The sequence below is a fragment of the Nyctereutes procyonoides genome, unplaced genomic scaffold (genome assembly GCF_905146905.1).
Source record: "Nyctereutes procyonoides isolate TBG_1078 unplaced genomic scaffold, NYPRO_anot_genome, whole genome shotgun sequence".
NCBI classification, from domain to species: Eukaryota; Metazoa; Chordata; class Mammalia; order Carnivora; family Canidae; genus Nyctereutes; species Nyctereutes procyonoides.
The window spans coordinates 12,703,603-12,725,611 of NW_026575020.1; the positions used below are offsets into that span (position 1 = coordinate 12,703,603).

At 40.6% G+C, this 22,009-nt stretch overlaps 1 protein-coding gene across 3 annotated transcripts in view; it reads left to right on the forward strand.

The window, feature by feature from the left end:
- The first annotated feature begins 6,383 nt into the window (after positions 1-6,383).
- The window catches only part of LOC129515901 (phosphatidylcholine transfer protein-like), a 40,418-nt gene continuing 24,792 nt past the window's right edge, over positions 6,384-22,009 (forward strand). The window contains exons 1-2 of one of the 3 annotated variants that reach the window (XM_055335099.1): positions 6,384-8,856; positions 9,409-9,876. In XM_055335099.1, the coding sequence (XP_055191074.1) occupies positions 9,859-9,876 (18 nt within the window). In that variant the 5' untranslated portion in view covers positions 6,384-8,856; positions 9,409-9,858. Of the gene's footprint in view, positions 8,857-9,408; positions 9,877-18,612; positions 18,633-21,496; positions 21,641-22,009 lie in introns of those variants that run through there. The other 2 variants (XM_055335106.1, XM_055335090.1) reach the window with 2 other exon arrangements.

Sequence of the window (22,009 nt, forward strand, 5' to 3'; positions counted from 1 at the left end):
ATTTAGAATATTTCAATTAGTTTAAAAAGGATCACCTTTAAAAATGCTTGGAATTATGTATGTCAAATATATCTGACCGATTTGCTTTTTAGTAAATATTGAAAATCAGGGGAATAAACAAACAAAGAAAAAATGGTGGCAGAGAGGGGCCAGCCACTTCAGTGAAGGTGAAGGTGGTGATGGCTCTTTTTCAATACAGTAAGCTTATTCCAATAAAAGGTAAATCATGTAGCGTGAAATATACTTTCTTCTTCTGTCTGAAGAACTTCCATGATCGCTTGCATGGCCTAGAAAATAGGTTTGTTCATCTGTTCACGGAGCAATATTTTAGCTTACAAGTCACTACAGGACTAGTTCTGGTTGATCTACTTTGTGCACAGCCCTGATGCCAGAGCCCTTTGCCCCAGGAACATGGGAAGCTAAATGGGGTTGGGGATAGTGCTCTTCTGGAGGTTGTCTTTAGAATGGAGAGGCCTCAAGTAACAGGAGCTACCTCTCAGCCTGACATAAAATCACCCTTCTCTCTTTTCCCCTTTAAATAAAATATCTTGCTTGTGATCAGCTGTGAGGGAGGTAGTGAGTTGCATAGGGACTCCACTGAGAGGCCCAAGACTGATATTTCTGTGGCCAGGACATCTTTTGCTGTGCTCTCATGGGTTTCATTTCTTTTTTTTTCTTAATATATTTTTTAATTTATTCATGAGAGACAGAGAGAGAGAGAGAGACAGAGAGGCAGAGACACAGGCAGAGGGAGAAGCAGACTTCCATGCAGGGAGCCCAACGTGGGAAGTGGGACTCGATTCCAGGTCTCCAGGATCACACCCTGGGCTTAAGGTGGCGCTAAACCACTGAGCCACCCGAACTGCCCCATGGGTTTCATTTCTGTTCAGTTATCAGAAGCTCTCTTCTCCTCTAAAGCCTTCTCTCCTGAACCTAAACATGCACCAAGAGAGATTGTGATGGTCCCTGGAAAAGGAAAATCCTCCAAAGGTGGAAGAAAGTAAGCAGTTGTGGATCTTCCCTAGCATTCTGTGGCACCTGTCTTTATTTTCTAACTGGTATTAATGTCTGTCTTCTTTTTGTGAGGGCAAGTGTTGTTTGTTTGTTTTATTGTAACAGCTTTAAAGGTATCATTCAAATAATTTGCCCATTTAAAGTGTACAGTTCACAGGTTTTTAGTATATTCCCAGATATGGGCAAGCCTAGCCACAATTAACTTTTTCAGTACCTCTAGAAAGAAACCCCACATCCTTTAAGCCAGCTTTCCCCAAGGCTCCTTCCTTCCAGCTCTAGGAAACCAGGAGTATACTTTTTCCCTCTCTTGAGTTTGCCTATCCAGGACATTACATATAAATGGAATCAAAGATCTAGTTAAGCATCCTGCTGTTCTTCCACAGAGGCTGGCAAAGACCTTCTACCTAGTAGGACTTTGAGTAAGGATAAATTGTTACTTATATTAGGTATATTAGATTACCTGGTCCTAGGACCAGTATAACCCATGAAGTAAGAAACTGGATAGTCCTGGATGAAAAGCCTCAAATGTCATTACCCAGAGTGTGCTGATGGTCTGGATATTATCAGAACAGAAGGACAACCTATGATTCATAGCTTCCCCTAGGTCAGATTGCACAGACATGGTCTCCTGTACTCCCAGTCTGTTCAACGATATGACTCGGACACCATAAACTCAACAATTCAGAAATCGATTCCTTAGAAGACTGGAGTTCTCTCATGAGTTGGCACACCACACTGTGTGTTAACAGGCAATAACACTAAAATGCAGTAAAGACCATGTAATTTTTTCCCAATATACTGTTATCTGTTATTCTTTTTAACTCATTAGCTTTGAGGAAAGAATATTTGCTAAATGTTGTCTTATTTCCAAAGCTTGGGGTAAAGATCATATACACCCAATGGCAGAGAGATAATTGGCCACTTTACAGTTTCAACCTCAAATTAACTCCCCTGTCTGAGTAAATTTCCTGGTAGAAGATCCCATTTTAATAGAATGTGAAAGCTGCAAGAAGGATGGAGCTTACAGATCGCAGTATGATCTGTTAGATAAATGACCAGGGGTAATCTATCTTAAAACCATGTTTTCTTTAACATTTAACAGAAAGCCCTCCTGAAAATACCCAGTACTTCAGAATTCTTGTCTAAATGAAAATAATGTGTATCTTCAACCCATGATGTGCCAGGGTTTGAGGGGAAATTGTTAAATATTAAGACCAAGAACGTGTTGGGAGCTGTTTGGCATTGTCATCTTGGGCCTGACCTCACAGCTTTCTCTTAGAGAAGAAAGCAAAAGGTGACACATTAAAGCTTTGCTCTCAGAGTTGCCACAGAGAGCCCTCCAAAACACCTTGTAGCTGGCATCTTTTCCCTGAGCTGACTTGAGTCAGAAATAAAATTCTCATTTTTATTTAGAAGCTAAAGAAATGGATGGCTTGTACCATTTAATCTCAAAGTCATCTCTGGCTCTGACAGTGGATCCCTACGTGTTAAGAACATGAGGGTGATCTTTTTTGTATTTAAAGTGAGAATCTTCATTTCCTCCTCTATTATCCTCTTTCCTGAGGTCTGTCTCTTGGTGATCCGGTGACTGTGAGTTGTATTTTGCAGAGTGCGAAGGTGGTTTTACTGTTTTAGGTTCAAATTTCATAGGCCTGAACCTCTTGTTTTAAGAATCAGATTCTCCATAATAGAAGAGAACAAAAAGTCCCAAATATTCATTTATTTGGGTTGGTTTACTGAGAGATGCTTTAAACCTTCTACAAGAGATGGCATCTGTTTATAGGGGCTCATCCTTAAGATTCAGTTAGTTATTTGAAAAAACATAGGGCCAGGAACTCTCCTGGGAGACAGAAGAGAACTAACCATGGCCCCACCTTGAAGGTGCTCATGGTTTACTGGTAATTTGTTGAGGGGGAGAGAGCAAAAGGTGGTGAGTCTATAGCAAAGGTATGTATGGAATATAACAAAACACAGTCTGGTGTGGATCAGAAGGAGTTCCCAGGGAAAGTGATTCTTGTATTAGGTCTTGAAATAGGAATAGAAATTAGTCAGGCATCTAAAAGTTGGCAGTTGAGTAGAAGAGAGTGTTTTTGAGGCAGAGATAAAAGCATATGGAAGGTACAGCAGTAGAGATAGCATGATGTGGTTCAGCATGTCTTGGATGAGTGGGCATATGTTTTTGCAAGATACTGGACAAGTTGGCACACAGGAGCAACAGAAGCCTTGTATTTGGAATGAGGTGTACCACTTTCCTAGTTCCTAGCTATTCCAAAATGGCAACTAATGCCCTGAGTTTTGTCTTAGCCATTACAACTAGATGCATGTTCCTCTCTTTTGCTCCACCCAGACAGAAATGTCATCAAATTCTGGCTCTGCCACTTACTATGTATGTAACCTCAGACAAATTGGCCGGCCACATGGAGCCTCAGCTTTCTGTTCTGTAAAATGGGACTAAAGTAAAAACAACATGATGGAGTTATTATTAATATTAGGATCAAACGAGCTCAATACTTGGCATTAAAAAGTTCTCATGATATATTCATGGAATCAAACTGGTATGGAGTAAAAAGGAAATTCTACTGCCTGGAAAATAGCCTTTAGCTTTCCAAATACCATTGGCTGTCAAAGTAGTCTAGGACACCTGTAATGAGGCAGACAGGGATCTGAACCCTGAAGAAGAGTGACAGGAAGCCAGTCCCCTAGAATCAGAACGCAGTGGGCCAGCAAAGCAGGCCAAAGTGGAAGGGAAGCAACTTGTGCCAGAACAACAAGGGCACCAATCTAGGTCAGGAGTGCAGACAGGAGGGAGAAGGTGGCAGATGCTTGCTCATAGAGCACTTCGGGGAATGGATGCACAGCAGCCCATGGTTTCCGCTTCCCTGATGTCATCCTGGTGTCCTACCAGGCTCTGGAAAGAAATCATAAAAGGGAAAGAAGAGAGGAAAAAAGGGAAAGGAGAGAACAGCTGCATTTTTGTGTAATAACAATAACAACTTTTATGATAAAAACATTCAAGAAACTAGAATAGGAGACTTCCTCAACCTGAAAGAGAGTATCCGTGAACAACCCACAGTGAACATTATTCTTAATGATGAAGGGCTAAAAGCTTTTCCTCTAAGATCCAGCCTAAGACAAGGTTGTCTGCTCTTGCTGCCTCCATTGAGAAATTGTACTGGAGGTTCTGGTCAGGGCAGTTAGGTAAGAAAAAGAAATAGAGGGCATCCAGTTTGGAAAGGAAGACATAAAACTCTCTTTATTTGCAGGTGATGTGATCTTATTTATGGAAAAACAATCTTGAAACAGAAGGAAAAGTTTGGAAGATTCATAGTTTCTGATTTCAAAACTTACTACAAATCAACATTGATCAAGACAGTGTGTTACTGGCATGAGGATAAACATGTAGATCAGTGGATTAGTATCAATAATCAGAAATGAAAAAACAAAAAATAAAAATAATAACAATTAAAAAAAAAGAATCAGAAATGAAAGTTCTCATTTATAATCAACTTATTTTCCACAGGCAGTACCAAAAATTCAGTGCGGAAGCTAACCTCATCAACAAATGGTGCTGGGAAAACTGGCTATCCACATACAAAAGAATGAAGTTGGACTATTCCAGTGTCACAACATATATAAAAATTATTTCAAAATAGATCTAAGACTAAATGTAGGAGTTAAAACTATAAAATGCTTAGAAGACTTTATATGGAAAATCTTCATAATGTTGGATATGACATGAGAAGCATAAGCAACAAAAGGAAAAATAGATAAACTAGACTTCATCAAAACAATAAATTTTCTGCTACAAAGGATACCATCAAGAAAGTGAAAAGATGACCATAAAGTTCAGGGTCCATTTCTGGATTCTCTATTCTGTTCCATTGGTCTATGTGTCTGTTTTTGTGCCAGTACCACACTGTCTTGATGACCACAGCTTTGTAGTACAACCTGAAATCTGGCATTGTGATGCCCCCAGCTATGGTTTTCTTTTTTAAAATTCCCCTGGCTATTCGGGGTCTTTTCTGATTCCACACAAATCTTAAAATAATTTGTTCTAAGTCTCTGAAAAAAGTCCAGAACTTTATGGTCAACTAATATTCGACAAAGGAGGAAAGACGATCCACTGGAAGAAAGACAGTCTCTTCAATAAATGGTGCTGGGAAAATTGGTCATCCACATGCAGAAGAATGAAACTAGACCACTCTCTTGCACCATACACAAAGATAAACTCAAAATGGATGAAAGATTTAAATGTGAGACAAGACTCCATCAAAATCCTAGAGGAGAACACAGGCAACACCCTTTTTGAACTTGGCCACAGTAACTTCTTGCAAGATACATCCACGAAAACAAAAGAAACAAAAGCAAAAATGAACTATTGGGACTTCATCAAGATAAGAAGCTTTTGCACAGCAAAGGATACAGTCAACAAAACTCAAAGACAACCTACAGAATGGGAGAAGATATTTGCAAATAACATATCAGATAAAGGGCTAGTTTCCAAAATCTATAAAGAACTTCTTAAACTCAACACCAAAGAAACAAACAATCCAATCATGAAATGGGCAAAAGACATGAAGAGAAATCTCACAGAGGAAGACATAGACATGGCCAACATGCACATGAGAAAATGCTCTGCATCACTTGCCATCAGGGAAATACAAGTCAAAACCACAATGAGATACCACCTCACACCAGTGAGAATGGGGAAAATTAACAAGGCAGGAAACAACAAATGTTGGAGAGGATGTGGAGAAAAGGGAACCCTCTTACACTGTTGGTGGGAATGTGAACTGGTGCAGCCACTCTGGAAAACTGTGTGGAGGTTCCTCAAAGAATTAAAAATAGACCTGCCCTACGACCCAGCAATTGCACTGTTAGGGATTTACCCCGAAGATTCAGATGCAATGAAACGCCGGGGCACCTGCACCCCGATGTTTCTAGCAGCCATGTCCACAATAGCCAAACTGTGGAAGGAGCCTCGGTGCCCATCGAAAGATGAATGGATAAAGAAGATGTGGTTTATGTATACAATGGAATATTACTCAGCCATTAGAAACAACAAATACCCACCATTTGCTTCAACGTGGATGGAACTGGAGGGTATTATGCTGAGTGAAGTAAGTCAATCGGAGAAGGACAAACAGTGTATGTTCTCACTCATTTGGGGAATATGAATAATAGTGAAGGGGAATATAAGGGAAGGGAGAAGAAATGTGTGGGAGATATCAGAAAGGGACACAGAACATAAAGACTTCTAACTCTGGGAAATGAACTAGGGGTGGTGGAAGGGGAGGAGGGCGGGGGGTGGGGGTGAATGGGTGACGGGCACGGAGGGGGACACTTGACGGGATGAGCACTGGGTGTTATTCTGTATGTTGGTAAATTGAACACCAATAAAAATTAATTTATAAAAAAAAAAAGAAAGTGAAAAGATACCCACAGAATGGGGAGGACTGTTTACAAATCATATATCTGATAAGAGGCTTATATCTGAAATATATAAATATTGCCAACTCAGTAATAAAGAGACAAAAAAGCAATTAAAATAAAAATGGATCTGAATAGACGTTTACCCAAAGAAGACATACAAATGTCCAATAAGCACATAAAAGAAGCTGAACATCATTAGCCATTGCGAAAATAAAAATCGAACCCACAGTGAAATACCACTTCATGCCCACTAGAATGGCTATAATGAAAAAGACAAACATAAGTATTGGTAGATTGGAAAGAAATCAGATCCTCATTTGCTATCAAACGAACTTTAAAATGGTGCATTCGCTTTGGAGACATCTGCAGTTCCTTAAGAGGTTAAACATGGAGGTAACGTCACCATAAGATCTCCCCAAGAGGTATGAAGTTTCACACATAACTTGTACATGAATGTTGATAGCAGCATTATTCATAATAACCAAATAAAGGAAATAATCCACATTTTTGATAAGTGATGAATGAATGAATAATTAAAATGTGGTATATCGACACAATGGAATAATAATATTAAACAATAAAAAGAGATGAAGAGATCCACACAGTGGCATCATAGCATATATTCAACAATAAAGTGAAATGAACTATAGGTGCTACAGCATGGACGAACCTGGAAAACATTATGTTAAGTAACAGAAGTCAGTCACAAAGGATAATGTATTATATCATTCCATTTGTATGAAAGGTCCAGAACAGGAAAATCCACAGGGAAAAGAAGAGATGAGGGGTTGCCTAGGTTTAGGGGGAACTGTGAATGACTTCTAATGGAATGGAGTTTACTTTTGTGGTGATAAAACGTTCTAACGTTGACTTTGGTGATGTCATGTAACTTTGTGAATATATGAAAAGTTATTGAAGTGTATACTTTCAATGCATAAATTGTGTAGTATGTGAATTCTATCTCAAAAAATTATTATAAAAATAAAAAATGACAAAACAAATAGCTGTCACTGAGTACTTTCCAATGCCAGGCACTGTGCTAATAAGCTTTATAATCTTACCTGTTATAACAAATATGCAAGGGAAGTTTCATAATCTTAATTTACAGCAGGAAAACACGAGTTCAGAGATATTAGGGAACTTGCCCAAGGACACAAAAGTAGTAAGTGTTTTATTAGGAGTTAGGACTTTGACCCATTTTGACTTTGTCTTACTTTGAGATTCAGGGCCATATGAAAAGGTCTTAGGTGGATCTTGCAGGCTTTCTTGTGTTCCAAGTCCAGTGTTCGCCATATGACCACCACCAAACAGCAGGAGTTAGTGAAATCTCTGCTTCTGCGTTTCTCTCCGTGAACTGTGGTAAGACGTTGGCCCCGGGTGCTACTGAATATGGGTTGGAGAGAATCTATCCTTAGTTGTGTTCTCTGTCCTTCCAAGGGTACATTTGTCCTAGAGACTCCCTTAGTTCCCCCTCAGAGGTGTCACAGCTGTAATTCTGGGAGTGAGACTCTTGACCCTCCACCGCCAGCACCTGATTTTATAGATTGTGTCTTGTGTTTGAAATGGAGCCCCGTTGCCCTTGGCTCTGTCTGCTTCCTAGTTCCAAGAAATAAAACGTGAGAAGGAAGGTGTTAGGCCCACGAAGACAAAGACATCTAATAGGCTTACTAAGGAAAATTTGGATGAGTTTTGGGAAAATGACTCTGAAGTAGATGGATTACATTTTCTGTTTGGGCTCAGTAATTAAGGGAGAAGGGGGACCAAAGCCAGATGTCCTTGGGAATCTTGTCAAATTCCAAATGTTGGAACACATTTCAGGATATTTGACTGAGTTTGGCAGACTCTACACCTCGACTGTGCCCTTTCTTCTTGGACAAAAGTGACTGAAAAACTTGCAAGGATCCAAGTCCAAAAGAAGCCACGGGCATGATTACCCTTTTATGGGAAGTAGCACAATGGCACCCCTTGTCAATGGAAATATTTCCTGAGGGTATTAACCATGAGCATGGCTATGCTAGCAGGTTTTTTAGAAAGAGAGTGAAAATCACTGAGGTAACAACTCGGGTCCTAAAGGGAAACAGCATATCCTCTCATTCTGCTGTTTGTGATCAAGAGCAGAAGCTGGAAGGGGAAATGTGCCCTGTGACCGTTCACAGCCCCTAGTCCTGTGCATTCTGAAGTATTCCCAGGAATATTGTGGCCTCACTCTCACCTTTTGACTTTTCCACTGGATTCTTTAGAGTCAGAGGAGAGCCATGTGGAATGAGCACAATCAGAGAGCACTTCTTTGGTTGTTGGTAAACCCAACCTGATAGGTTGGAAGGAAGAGGAAGGTGCAGATGAAGTCCTGGGAACAGCTGAGCCCTTGTTGAAACACCGAAATGGGGATAAGGCTGTGGATAAGCAAATGTAATGTTTCCATAGTAGTTTTTCTCATAGTCCCTGAAATAATTTGTTGATTCACAATATTTACTACTTACTCTATGCACTAGAAAGACAGTAGTAAATAAAGCAGATGAAATTCCCTGCTCTCCTGGATTTCACATCCTAATGGATAAGATACCATAGTATTTGTGAAATATAATGTTAAATTACCAAAGTTTAAAAGTCAGTTGCAGAGTTGGACAGAGAGGGATAGAATTTAATTTTCCTTCCCATAAATAGCTATGATACCCCACTGGATATTTTACCCTAGTACTACAAATATTTATTCCGTTTTCATCATAAATTTTAACATTGATTTTCAGTATTATCTCAGATAGAAAATGTTGTCTTTACATTAACGTGATGAATTATGCCCAATGTTAAATTTTGTAAAAGGAAGAAGTAACAAAACTCATCCTTTAAAATGCCCCTCCCCACCAAGTGACTAAAACATAGAGACTGGGAAATTTGTACAATATGGAGCTAAGGCTTTCTGCATTAATCCTGCTTTTTTTCTGCTTGCCTTCTAATCACCAGATATTTTTTATTCACTGAGGAAGCAAAATTTGAAAGTAAAAATATAAATGAGCTCATGAGAGAAGTCACCGGTAGCCTTGGATTTTTGCTTCAAGACAAAAGGATGGTTTCCAGTCTCCCCTTCCTTCCATTTCTGCACTTCACTGTCATATTTTAATTCGTTGTGGTAAGAATTGCTATTTTTTTAGTGGATTCCAATCCTGGCAGTTATCAAGGGAGCTCCTGTATGGTAGCCGTTGTGGACCTGTTGATCCAGCTGGTCACAGCTGGTTCTGCTGATGCTCCCCAACCTCAAGCTCAGCTCCCTGATGGAAATGGATAATACAGCATGACTCCCCTCCCAGGCTGGTATTATGTTATGCTCAGACTGAAGATTCAATGACTCCAGGTGACCGAGGGGCTCCCACACTGCTCTTTACTAATTACATCTGAGATCTACTGGCAATATTAATGGCCACAAGGAATCAGGTAAGTCTGGAGTATAGTCCCCTTCACTAACTTATTTCTCTATATTCATTCACTCAGTCCACATACTAGAACTACAGTTCTGATGCCCTTTCCTTAGTCCAGTTGGTTTAGTTGTGTAGTTCACGAGTCCAGATTCTGGAGACCCTAGCTCTAGTGACCCCATTATTTAGATCTGCTTCTCTTGCTTTGAATAAGACCCTAGAGAGTGTGCCCACTGACATTTAGACCTGTCAGTATCCACCAGTCTACTTCTGGCCTTTGCTGACTAGATGCAACTTGCTGGTACAGCCATTTTGAAAATGAAGATGGAGGCAAGTATAGCCCCATGGACACTGGGCATGATGTGACCTCCAGTAGCTCTGGAGCTATCCCTTGTCTCATCTCAGTGTGCATGTCTCAGGCTAGCTCCTGCTCCATTCCCAGCTCACCTGACAGTCCTATAAAGCATCAGTACAAGTTCCTAAGGTCCAAGTTTCAAGCTGCAATAATCTATACTTCATGGTAGAGAGGGAAGCTTTTGGTGTCAACATTTATGAGCTGTTAGACATTCTCAATGTCATTTGGTCCCTGATTGTAGAGATAGGCAGATCTGAATTTTGTCTTTATGCCAGTTCCCTGAAGAAAGTCAAGGTGTTGGAGCTAGGAATGCTGTGAAAATTCTCAGACTAACTCAAGGCCCCATTAAATTCCCTCTGGGGTTCATCCTGACATCTGCTGCTCCAGATTCCTTGTTGTACTGAAAGTAATACTTGATTTCCTATTATTGCCAGCTCATTATCAGTATTTCTACATTTTCTTTTATTCCTCTCTAATGCTTCCTTGGGAAAAAAAAAAATCTCACTTTGGGTGTACAATTGAATTTAGAAGTGGGAGGGCAGGGCGGCATTCACAGTGAAAGTGAAAAATAATTGAACAAGAATTTGTTTAGAGAACCAGATGGTGGTTACCTTAAGAAAGTGGTCTACAATCTCACAAGTGCGTACAGTTTTTTAGTGTCCCCCCTTTTTATATTGGTTTAAGAAAAAGATAAAAAAGGTCCATGTTGATGACTCTTAGTCAAGTACAGAGAGTATTAGATACTTACCTTTTTATCCATTCCGAGGGCAGGGTTAAATGTGAGCTCTCAGAGCCCAGCATGAAGCCTGTTGTTTGTAAGTTGAAGAATGGCCATTCCTTTCTTTGACAAATTGTGCAATTCTCCAAGTCAGTGCAAATAAGAGTGAGTCAAACTTAAGGCTGCTTTTATTTTGTGTTGAGTAAATGTGTGCTTGATACAGAGAAGCAAAAGGAAGACTCATAGGTGAATGGTTTGCTAAGGTCATAAAAGTGAATGTTAGATATTATTTTCATCTAGTGATGATTTAACACCTGGCTGCCAAGGGAAGGCAAAGACTCATATTTGTGCTGCAAAGACAGTGTCATTGCCTTATAGCCTAACATAACCTGGCAGTCTCTGGGATGGAGGTAACATCTGGGTAAGTTACTGAATTACCACATGAAGGTAAAAAAAATATTTAAATCTACTCTTTAAATACTCGTATTGAATCCTAAACCTCTGTGCCTACAGTATTTCTGCTTTTGTTTATGAAACTTCCTTGGAACAATGTAATTGGGCTTTAAAAAATATATGACACCACCTTCCCTAACACATATTCACACAATCTCAGAGACCACATTTTATTCCACCTCTCCCTGTGTTTGTCCACAAGCCTTGTCTCTTCACAGAGCATCACTTAAAATTGCTGGCCTAGTTCTTATCTCTTTGCTGCACTCATAGGGTACCAGGACGGGGGTGAGGAAGGAAGAAGAGAAATACCATAATTGATTCCCTACCTTGTACGAGGTGTTTTACCGTCGTGGTGGCCCTCACTATAACCCCGTAAGGTGGGATCATGGCAGTGTGAAAGAGGAGGAAACTGAGCTTCAGAAAGGTGAGGCAACTGGCCAGAGATCACACAGTTGGCCGCGCACAGCAGAGGTGGAATTTGAACCCAGTGTGTCTGGTCTCATAGTCTGAGGAGCTTTTTGTGGCTTGGTAAGCACAGAGAGAACAGTGTCAATGGGGTCACTGGATGTGGAGTAGGTGGAAGGTGCCCTCTCTGCTCAAGAGGGGAATGAGTCCAAGGATAGCTTCACAAGGCCTCCTGTGGCACATGGACAGATGCCAAGAAAGACAGATGTACGTGAGTGTAAAGGGTTGGCAGTTGTTGATGCATAAATAAGCCCATACCTAGAGCAGATCTTCCAGAAACAGTGACTCTGGGAGACTTATTTCATTTCCTTCCACTCCCCCATCTTAAAAAGTTGAATGTCTCATGAAGATGAAGGTAACCAACCATCTACAGAGGATTAAAATGGCAAGAAAAACAAAGGTGATCTAAGCATAGCATTAGCCATCTGTTTGGCATATAGAGGGCGAACACTGATTTTGCTGGACAGGATATAGCATAGGACTTAAGTGACACTAGGTAGATGTTTGTTAAACTGCAGATCTTATAGGACCACTCTGATGCTATCTAGAGAGCTAAGCACAATGGGGTCGTTCTTCATAGAGGCTGACTTTTATGCCAGGAAATTTGAGGATGGAAGTGAGTATGCACTCTTTTATTTACTTCTCACTTGGAAATTTTGAAGGCAGGAGACCTTTTGGAGCAGGCTGTGATAGTAGGCGGTCACAGAAAATTAGTGTATTATACAATTGGTGTATTAGATTTTTTATACAACTGATCAGGGAGACAGACAGGTAGGAGTTTCCTATGGAAGAAAGGAACTGGTAGCTGGACTTGGACCATTTTGCTAGTACAGAATCTGTGTTAGAGTCCTAGAGCTGCTGTAACAATTTACCACAAACTAGATGGCCTAAAACAATAGAAATTTATTGTGTCATACTTCTGGATCTAGCCATCCAAAACCGAGATGTCAGAAAAGCAGCTATGCTCCCCGTGAAATTTCTAGGGAAGGATCCTTCCTTGCCCGTCCCAGCTTTTGGTAGCCCAACATGTTCTTTAGCTTGTGGCAGCATGTCTCCCAGCTCGGATTCTCATCTTCACATGGCCATCTTCCTTCTGTGTCTTCATATGGTGGTCTCTCTTAGTGTCTGTTTCCAAATTCCCCTTCTAAGGTCACCAGTCATTGGATTAGGACCCACTCTAATGACTTCCTTGTGACTTGATTACATTTGCAAACACTTTATTTCCAAATAAGGTTACATTCTTGATCAGGGCTTAGGACTTTGGGGTGGGGGGTACACAATTCAGCCCCAAACAATATTTAAAAGGGTTGGCAGCTGGGCGGGGGAACCCAGTGTAAGAACTGATTTATGCCAAGTGTAGGGGCTGACATAGGGAGTGGGAAAGGGTCACACTGCAGGTCAGAGCCTCTTAAAGCATGCACAAATGCACTGTAATGAAACCAGCATGTGGACTTTTACTTCACAATGGGCATAACTGCCCACAGTGGGGAGCACATGGCCCCAGTCAAGTAAAAGACTCCTTACCACCTTCCCTGAATCTTTCTCCCCAGTCCCTGTATATTGGAGTATAAGAGACACAGGAAGAGGAGGATGTATCCCCAGAATGAAGGAGCAGGCCACAGCCCAACTCTCCGCTAAGGAAACTAGAGCCATTGGAAAGAGCTATACTGGAGGGAAGGGAGGAGAAAGGCAGGGCCAAATTTACTCGAAGTTTCACTGCATCAGACTGAACCAGGCTTTGTGAACCTGAGTGGACATAGGGGTCTGAGATTTGCCCACGATATGATCAAGGGGTGGGGAAAGGGGCTTTAATGGCCAATAAGTGAGGGAAAGTATTATATGCTTATATTTTTCCTGCTAAGTCAGTTCAGCATAGGAGACGTAAGAATTCAAGTCTAAACTGTGTGACCTGGAGCAAATCTTATACCACCTCTGAGTTTCGGATGCCCCATCTATATATATTGGTTCATAATTTAACACACACACACACACACACACACACACACACACACACACACAGCCTCTGCAAGACTACAGAAGAACTCTCTACGTTTTAGGGTACGGTTGTTATAGAGGCCCGAAACCACATTTGGCATTCAGTTTTCCATGTCTTGATTGTATCGTATCAGACAGAGCACTCAGCTTTTCTGAGCTTCAGCTTTTTCTACAAAACAGGGTCGTGAGTCATGGGGTAAATGAGCAGATGAAATGAGTTGTAAAATTACTTTTTATTTTGTAAAGTGGATTATACTTGTAAAGTATTTCAGGCATGTCTCCTACTGTCTCTGTGTTTATAATACCAAATAGATGTAATGTGTTGGATTAGGTGCAAGTATTGACATCACTTGAACTGTTATGATGATAATTTGTGATCAGCAACTTGCCCTGGACATTGGATACTTCTGGAAAGCTTTAAAAATACTTATTTTTAAGTCCCTCCCCCCAGAGGTCCTGATTTAATTGACATGGTCTTCAGCCTGGGCATCAGGGGTTTTCAAAGCTCCCAGTGTTTCGTTGGTGTGGTGCTGTGGATGTTGGATTGCAAGCCATAGGGTGAAGAACAACTGCAGAGTTAGGCTATTAAAATTCAGAGTGGATATATGTATGTATGTATAATATGTAATATATACATATGTATATTTTAAAGATTTTATTTATTTATTTATGAGAGACACAGAGAGAGAGCGAGGCAGAGACACAGGCAGAGGGTGAAGCAGGTTCCATGCAGGGAGCCCGACGTGGGACTCAATCCTAGGACTCAAGGATCACGCCCTGGGCTGAAGGCAGGCGCTCAACCACTGAGCCACCCAGGCATCCTTATATATATATATATTTTTTTTTTTTGTAGTCTAGCAGTATGTATTTTTTTTCTTTACCATTTTCTGTTATTGAAGTATAGTTGACACACAACGTTAAATTAGTTTTAAGTTGTACAGCATAGTGATTTTCCAAGGCATTATTACATTATGGTCTATTCAGCACGGGTGTAGCTACTGACCACCTGTCACCATATAGCACCTCCAATACTATTTTTAAAAGATTGATATATTTATTTCAAGGGAGAGAGTGCAGGAAGAGAGTGAGCAGGGAGAGGGGCAGAGGGAGAGACTCTTGAAGCAGACCCTCCACTGAGAGGGGAGCCTCAATCTGGGCTAGATCCCAAGGCCTATGAATTCATGACCTAAGTGGAAACCAAGAGGCAGACATTTAAGTGGGCTGAGTCACCCAGGTGCCTTTCCAATACTGTTTTTTAAACTGTCTGTTATTTTTCACATGCTAAGTTTCAGTATGCATATGGATTTGATTCTACAGGGAAAATTGCTTCATCATTTATTTATTGTTCCTAGATCTGAGTCAGTATCACAATATTTTCTTTATTTCTTTTTAAATATTTATTTCTTTTGAGAGAGAGAGAGAGAGCTCATGACCAAGGCAGGTGGAGAAGGGCAGAGGGAGAGGGAGAGAAAGAGAGAGTATATCAAGCAGACTCCCCACTGAAAGTAGAACCATTCATAGGGCTCAATCTCAGGACCCTGAGATCATGGCTTGAGCTGAAAGCAAGAGTCAGATGCCCAACTGACTGAGTCACCCAGGCACTCCACAGTATTTTTTTTTTAATTTTGGATCCTAATATCTAATAAGGCACAACTTAAAAATTTGCCTTCCTGCTTTTTCGAATTGCTTGATTCCTAAACCTTTCCTGTGAAGTTTAGAATTGGTATGTTCAACCCTTGAACACTCAATGGATTTTTGTTTAAATTTCATTGATTATAGTTTGAATCGATAGAAATGGTTCTTTAAAATATAAAATATCCTAATCTGTGAATAAGATCTCACATAAGAGTATGGACAGAAAACAGGAATCCTTCTCCAGGTGTTTTAAGCAGAAAGTAATTTGATGCAGGGCCTTAATTGCTGGCTAGGTTCCTAAAATAGGTATGTATTTGTTTTGTTTGTTTAGTTTTCAAATATATGGGGGCAGGGACTGGCTATGTTTTCTTTTTTTCTTCCTTTAGATTTTGCAGTGTCAACAGAGAATGATATATATTTTGGGTTTTTTGTGTTTTTTTTTTTTTTTTTTTTTTTTTAAAGAGACTACCCGTCCTGGCATGATGAGAGGGGGGAGGGGCAGAAGAGAAACTCAAGCCCACTCTGTGCTGGGTGATTCTGGGACCTGATCTCATGACCCTAAGATCATGACTTGAGCCAAAACCAAGAGTCAGATACTTAACTAAGTGAGCCACTGAGGCACCCCAAGAATGATACATATTCTTAAGTGTTTGTTGAAATATCCTCTATTCTTTGCAGGTCATCAATTTTGGCGAATAGTTAATAAGAGTTTCACAAATAATATGTGTGTTCTGTTTATTGGGTATGGGGTTCTATAAATGTCATTTAGATCAAGCATATGAGTTGTATGCCAGTCTTCCATCTCTTTGCCAGTTTTTTGTCTGCTTCATTAATCAATTACCTAGAAAAGAACCTTAAAATATTCTACTGTGATTGTGAATTTCATTTCTTCTTGTACTAATGCCACTTTTTGCTTTACATGTTTGAGATTGTGTTATGAAATGAATATAAATTTAAGCACTCAGAATTCCTGAAGAGTTCTGTCCTTTATCATTAATTCATGAACTCCTATTAATTTTTTTCTTGCCTTAAACTCAATTTTGTCTGATATTTTAGGGCCCCACAAGCTCCCTTTTGTTTAGGTTTACTACTGTATGTTTTCCATACTTTTACCTCTACCTTTTCTGTGTAATTATATTGTAGTTATTTCTCCTATAAACATATGTAGCTGGGTTTTCTCAGAATTTCCATTTTGAATAATTTTAAATGTGCAGAAAAGTTGAGGGAATAAAACAAAAAAAAATGCTTCCCTTTCCCCTAAATTCATCATTGTTTATACTTTGTCACTTTGGCTTCTCTATCAATTACACAATTTTATAATATTATGAATATTACACAATTATTTTTACTGAACTCTTTATATGTAAATTGTATGTATCATGTTACTATACTCTTAAATATTTATGGTAAATTGCATGCATTCTGTTTTATATATATAATATGTATGTATATGCATACAACTCATATACACATTTTAATAATTTAACATTTTATTGCTGAGTGATTCATTGATGGATATGTCAGAAGGTATTTTTCAATTCACTCATATAGGACATCGAGTTTTTTCCAGTTTTTGGCTATTACATATTAAAATGCAATGAACATTTGTGTGTGAGGCTATCTATGAATAGCTTTTTCTTTCAGTACACCTAGGAATGGAATGGCAGATTGTATGGTAGATGTATGTTTAACTTTTATTTATTTATTTTTAAAGATTTATTTATTTATTTATTTTAGAGAGAGAGAAAGAGAGGATTGGAGGGAGGGAGGAGCAGAGGGAGAGGGAGTGAGGGAATCTCAGGCAGACTCCCTACCCACTTTGGCGCCCATTGAAGGACTCAGTCTCACAATCCTGAGATCATGACATGAGCCTAAAATAAGAGTCAGGTACTTAACTGACTGTGCCACCCAGGTGCCCTGTAACTTTTAAAGAAACTCAGTTTTCGAAATTGCTTGTATAATTTCTATTCCTCCAGCAATGTATGAGAGTTCTATTTCTCCCACATTCTTGCCAATGCTTGCTTTGATCCATCTCTTGCATTTTAGTCATTCTGATAGGTGCATACTAGTACCTCATTGTGATTTAATTAAATTAATTAATTTATTTAAAGTTTTAATTTAAGTAATCTCTATATCCAACTTGGGGATCGAACTCACAAACCAGAGATCAGGAGTCATATGCTACTTGGACTGAGCCAACCAGGTGCCCCCACGTTTTCCGTTTCTTTCTATCTCCATGTTGCTTTCTAGAGCATTATGTCATAGTCACCTTCTTATCCTTTTATTTCTCTTGAACAATTTTACCTCTCTTTTAATATTCTAATTTTAGCGACTATTGTATTTTTCATTTGCAGAAGGTTCTTTTTAAAATTCGTTTTTTTCTTAGTGTTCCATCTCTAGACATTCTTTGCTTTCATTAAATGTCAGAAATGCATATTGAAAATTACTCATATTGGCCTGTTGTTAACTGTAGTTCCTTGGTTCTGATAGTCCTGTTTGCACATCTGCTAAGTCTCTCACGTGGAGGGTTGTTTGCTCAGATCTTCGTAACTCACTTATTGTATATGCATCTTCTGTGGGTGTTATCTCCTAGGTAATTCCATGTGTCCTAGTTGTGAAAGTGTCCCTAACTCTGATTCCAGCAGGATCTCAGAGGTTTCAATGGTCCTGAATCAGATTTGGCGTTAATTGATCTCTTTGTGGCTCCCATACAGTAACAGGTAACATGAATTTAGGTCCCATCTCTGGCATATGTTTGGGATTTTGTTTCTCCCAGTTGTCTTTTTATTTCTTTTTACTTAAGACTTCAGGGAGCATGAGCTTCCTTGAGGGCTCTGTGGTGTACAGGCTGGGGACTTTCTGGTTTCCTGGGAATGGAAGGAGCAGATCTTCAGGGATACAAGCTTTATTTTTCATTTTCTTTAGAGGAAGCGAGGGAGAAGGGGAGAGACAGAAGGAGAGGGAGTGAGAGAATCTCAAGGAGACTCCACACCCTGAGCCTGTGGAGCCCGACTCAGAGCCTGATCTCAGGACCCTGACATCATGACCTGAACAGAAACAAAGAATTGGACACTTAACCGACTGAGCTGCTCAGCCGCCCCAGGCTTTAGGAGGGTTCCCACCTGTGGCTGAGTGCCACATCTTCAGTCCCTGTGTGAGTATCAGAACCCCAGATCCTGCCGCTGGAGCCTCTGTCTGTTTGGAACTTAGGAAGCTCCAAATATATTAGTCCTCTCTTCCCCACCTGTGTTCTGAGTCCATTTAGACAGATGTGGAAGTCTGACCACAGAAATGAGTATTTCACCTTTATTGTAATGAAGCAGTTTATAGAAACAGAGGCAACAGAAGAATTAAAACACTCTGCCTGTAACCAAACTTGCTCTCCAGACACAGCATGGGAAAGTCTCATTTCTAGGAGCACAGCCTTCACTCTACAGTACAATATAACCTAGGGCAGTTGAGAATACACATTTTCTACAATAGAGAGGTGCTAGAACGGAGAGGCCAGAAGGGGTTGATCCAGACATGCCTAGTAGTTCCTTTTCTCAAACTGATCAGCCATTTAAATCACCCCTCTTCTCATGAGAAGGAGGGAGTCCATGATTGAGGCCAAGAGTATTACTCTAAAGGAAGGAAGTTTCCCCATAAGAAACAAGGCTTCAGGGAGGCAGGTGGAGGGTATTCAATCCCTTCTAAAGATATCCAGTGTGCTTGGGTCTCTGGCTTTCATTCTCTCTCCTTTCTGAAATCTGGTATCTACTCTTTATTTTCAGCTGAACTATATATTTAAGACTATTTTTGGTATATTTTGCCCAGGCTTTCCATGTTTGAGGCCAGGAGCATCAGCTGTCATGTTTGTTGAAGTTCCTCTAGAGAGCGTTTTCACAAAGGCAGTGGGATGGTCTATTAAAATAGACAAGTGCTAAAGGAGAACAGGCCGATCTAGCCCTCTCTCCGAGTCTTTTCTAGTCTCTGAGGTTGCACAAAATAAAAGCTATTTGCTGGCAGCATTCTTTCCTTCATTAACTATAATAAAGTAAACATGGGTATAGATCTCAACCTACCCAAATATATGTGTATTGACTTTCTGAGTTTAGTAGGTAAACACACTTACAAACATATATATTTCATGTGCAATTTGAATTTCTGGCCTATATCTCATATATTGCACAGTGTCATTTACACTCTCCTGTTGTTTTCATTAATCTATTGTTATGTAGTGATACAGGTTCAGCTTCATCAAAGCACACCTTTATAATGGGATTCCTTAAAGCTATTTGAAAATAGTTTTTAACCAGTGAAATTGCTTTTTTAAAGAAATTGAATTTTATTTATTTTTTTAAAGATTTTATTTATTCATGAGAGAGAGAGAGAGAGAGAGAGAGAGAGAGAGAGAGAGAGAGAGAGGCAGAGACACAGGCAGAGGGAGATGCAGATTCCATGCAGGGAGCCTGACATGGGACTCTCTAGATGCCAGGTCTCCAGGATCAGGCCCTGGGCTGAAGGCGGAGCTATACCACTGAGCCACCCAGGCTGCCCCCAAGCAATTGAATTTGAAACATAATACAGTTTGTATAAAGAAGAGAGGACTTAAAGGGCATTATAAAAACAGTAGTAAAGTATGTCTCTGATCTCTTGTGCATTAGACTAGGAAAATACCACATCCCTCTTCCCGTCCTCATAAAACAGAACAGAACCAGCATTGAATTGAATTAAACAGTAACTTATCTGTACTGCCATATCTGATCTTATTTGTCTTCTTGGAAACTGGCATGAACCTAGAGTTTGCCATCCATTTCAAGTCTCTAAGTTTAGAAGGAGAAACATTTCAATATAGTAATGTAAAATAAGTGGAAATTTCTTATTGAACATTTATTTACTTTGATAGGCATTGCCTAAACATGTGCAAACATGTTCTGTTTATTTTATGTAGTCACTTCCTCAATTCCAGCTGGTTGCACGATGTTTAGCCCATTTTACAGACTAGGAAATACAAGATTTCGTAATTTATTGGCACCCATGTAGTGTAGCATTGTTTAAACTACCTACTTTATTCAAAACCAAAGATAGTGTGCTGGTAGGACAGAAAGTAATACCCAAAGGACCTGCGGGAACAAGATGATCTTCGAGTTGCTCAGAGATCTAAATTATGCAAAATGCAGAAATCCTGGGTAGAAATCGTGACCCATTCAGTTCATCCTTCACCCTCCAGTTACCTTATAGATGCATCATGGATTAGGTTATTTAATCCTTTTTGTGCCATGGACCCCTTCTTGCAATAATTTTTTTAAAAGATCTTATTTATTCATTCATGAGAGACACACACAAAGAGGCAAAGACAAAGGCAGAGGGAAAAGCTCCCTGCAGGGAACCTGACGTGGGACTATCCCAGGACCCTGGGATCACAACCTAAGCTGAATGCAGATGTTCAACCACTGAACCACCCAGGGACCTCTTGGAACAATATTTTTAAACTCATAAGAGAATAGAAATGGCACTGGAATAGCTTTCACTTCTAGTATCTGACTCCTGAGATTATGAAGCTTACCTGTGCTGTCCATCTCTCCTCCCAAGAGGACCCCTGGCCTCAGAGTTTTCTCCATCATTCTGTAGAGATGGTAAAGGAGGGACACCCAAGCAGATTTGGAAGATATGGGGGTGGGGAGGAGTATGAGATGGGCTACAGAGAGGTTTCTGAGATGACATTGGTTTATTCCATTTTCCTTCTGTGTATAGAAGCCTCCTCACTTTCCCAGCCCCTCCATCTTCCCCCAGATCAAGTCCAGTTTTTTTTCTGGTTTTATTTATTTCTATCCCTGCCTTCTCTTGCTCAGCCCCGCCTATGTCTCTGGGCCCGCCCACCCCCCCACCCCCCGTAGCCACGCCTTCCATTAGTCCTTCAGGGCCCTATCACTCCTCAGTTCCCTGCCAATCACGCTGGACACCCTCTAGGCCCGCCCCCAAACCCAAGGAGCGGGCTGCCTCCTCCCCAGGCAGAAGTGTGGTGGCTGTGGAAGGATGGAGGGTGCGGCTGGTGGTAGCTTCTCCGATGACCAGTTCTGGGAGGTCTGCATGGAGCTGCAGCGGTTCCAGCTGGTCGGGGCCAACTGGGAGCTGATGGTGGAGACCCAAGGCATCTGCGTCTACAGGCGCCTGGATGAGGTAGCAGCTGTATGGCTGGAAGACCTGGGGCTGTTACTCAACAGGGCCAAACTCCCTAGGGGAGTGCTGGGCTGTGGCCTTGGTAGTTGGGTCAGAGTTGGCCTTGTGGAGCTGGGAGAAGCAAGACAGGAGCAGTGCCTGACTTAGCTGACTTAGCCCATGCTTTGAGAAGCAATTGGAATTCAGCTTCAGGTCTGGGGCCCCTAGTGGCAGTGGTTTGTTGGCAGTTAAGAATAGGGTTAAAACTTGGGTAGGCTGTCTTGGCCCTATGCACTTGCCTGCAAGGGAGGTGGATCCCCCTCCCGGTGGGTGCCACTTGTATGTGTGTGTGTGTTGGTGGGGTGGGAAGAACCTTAGGATTTGCATACA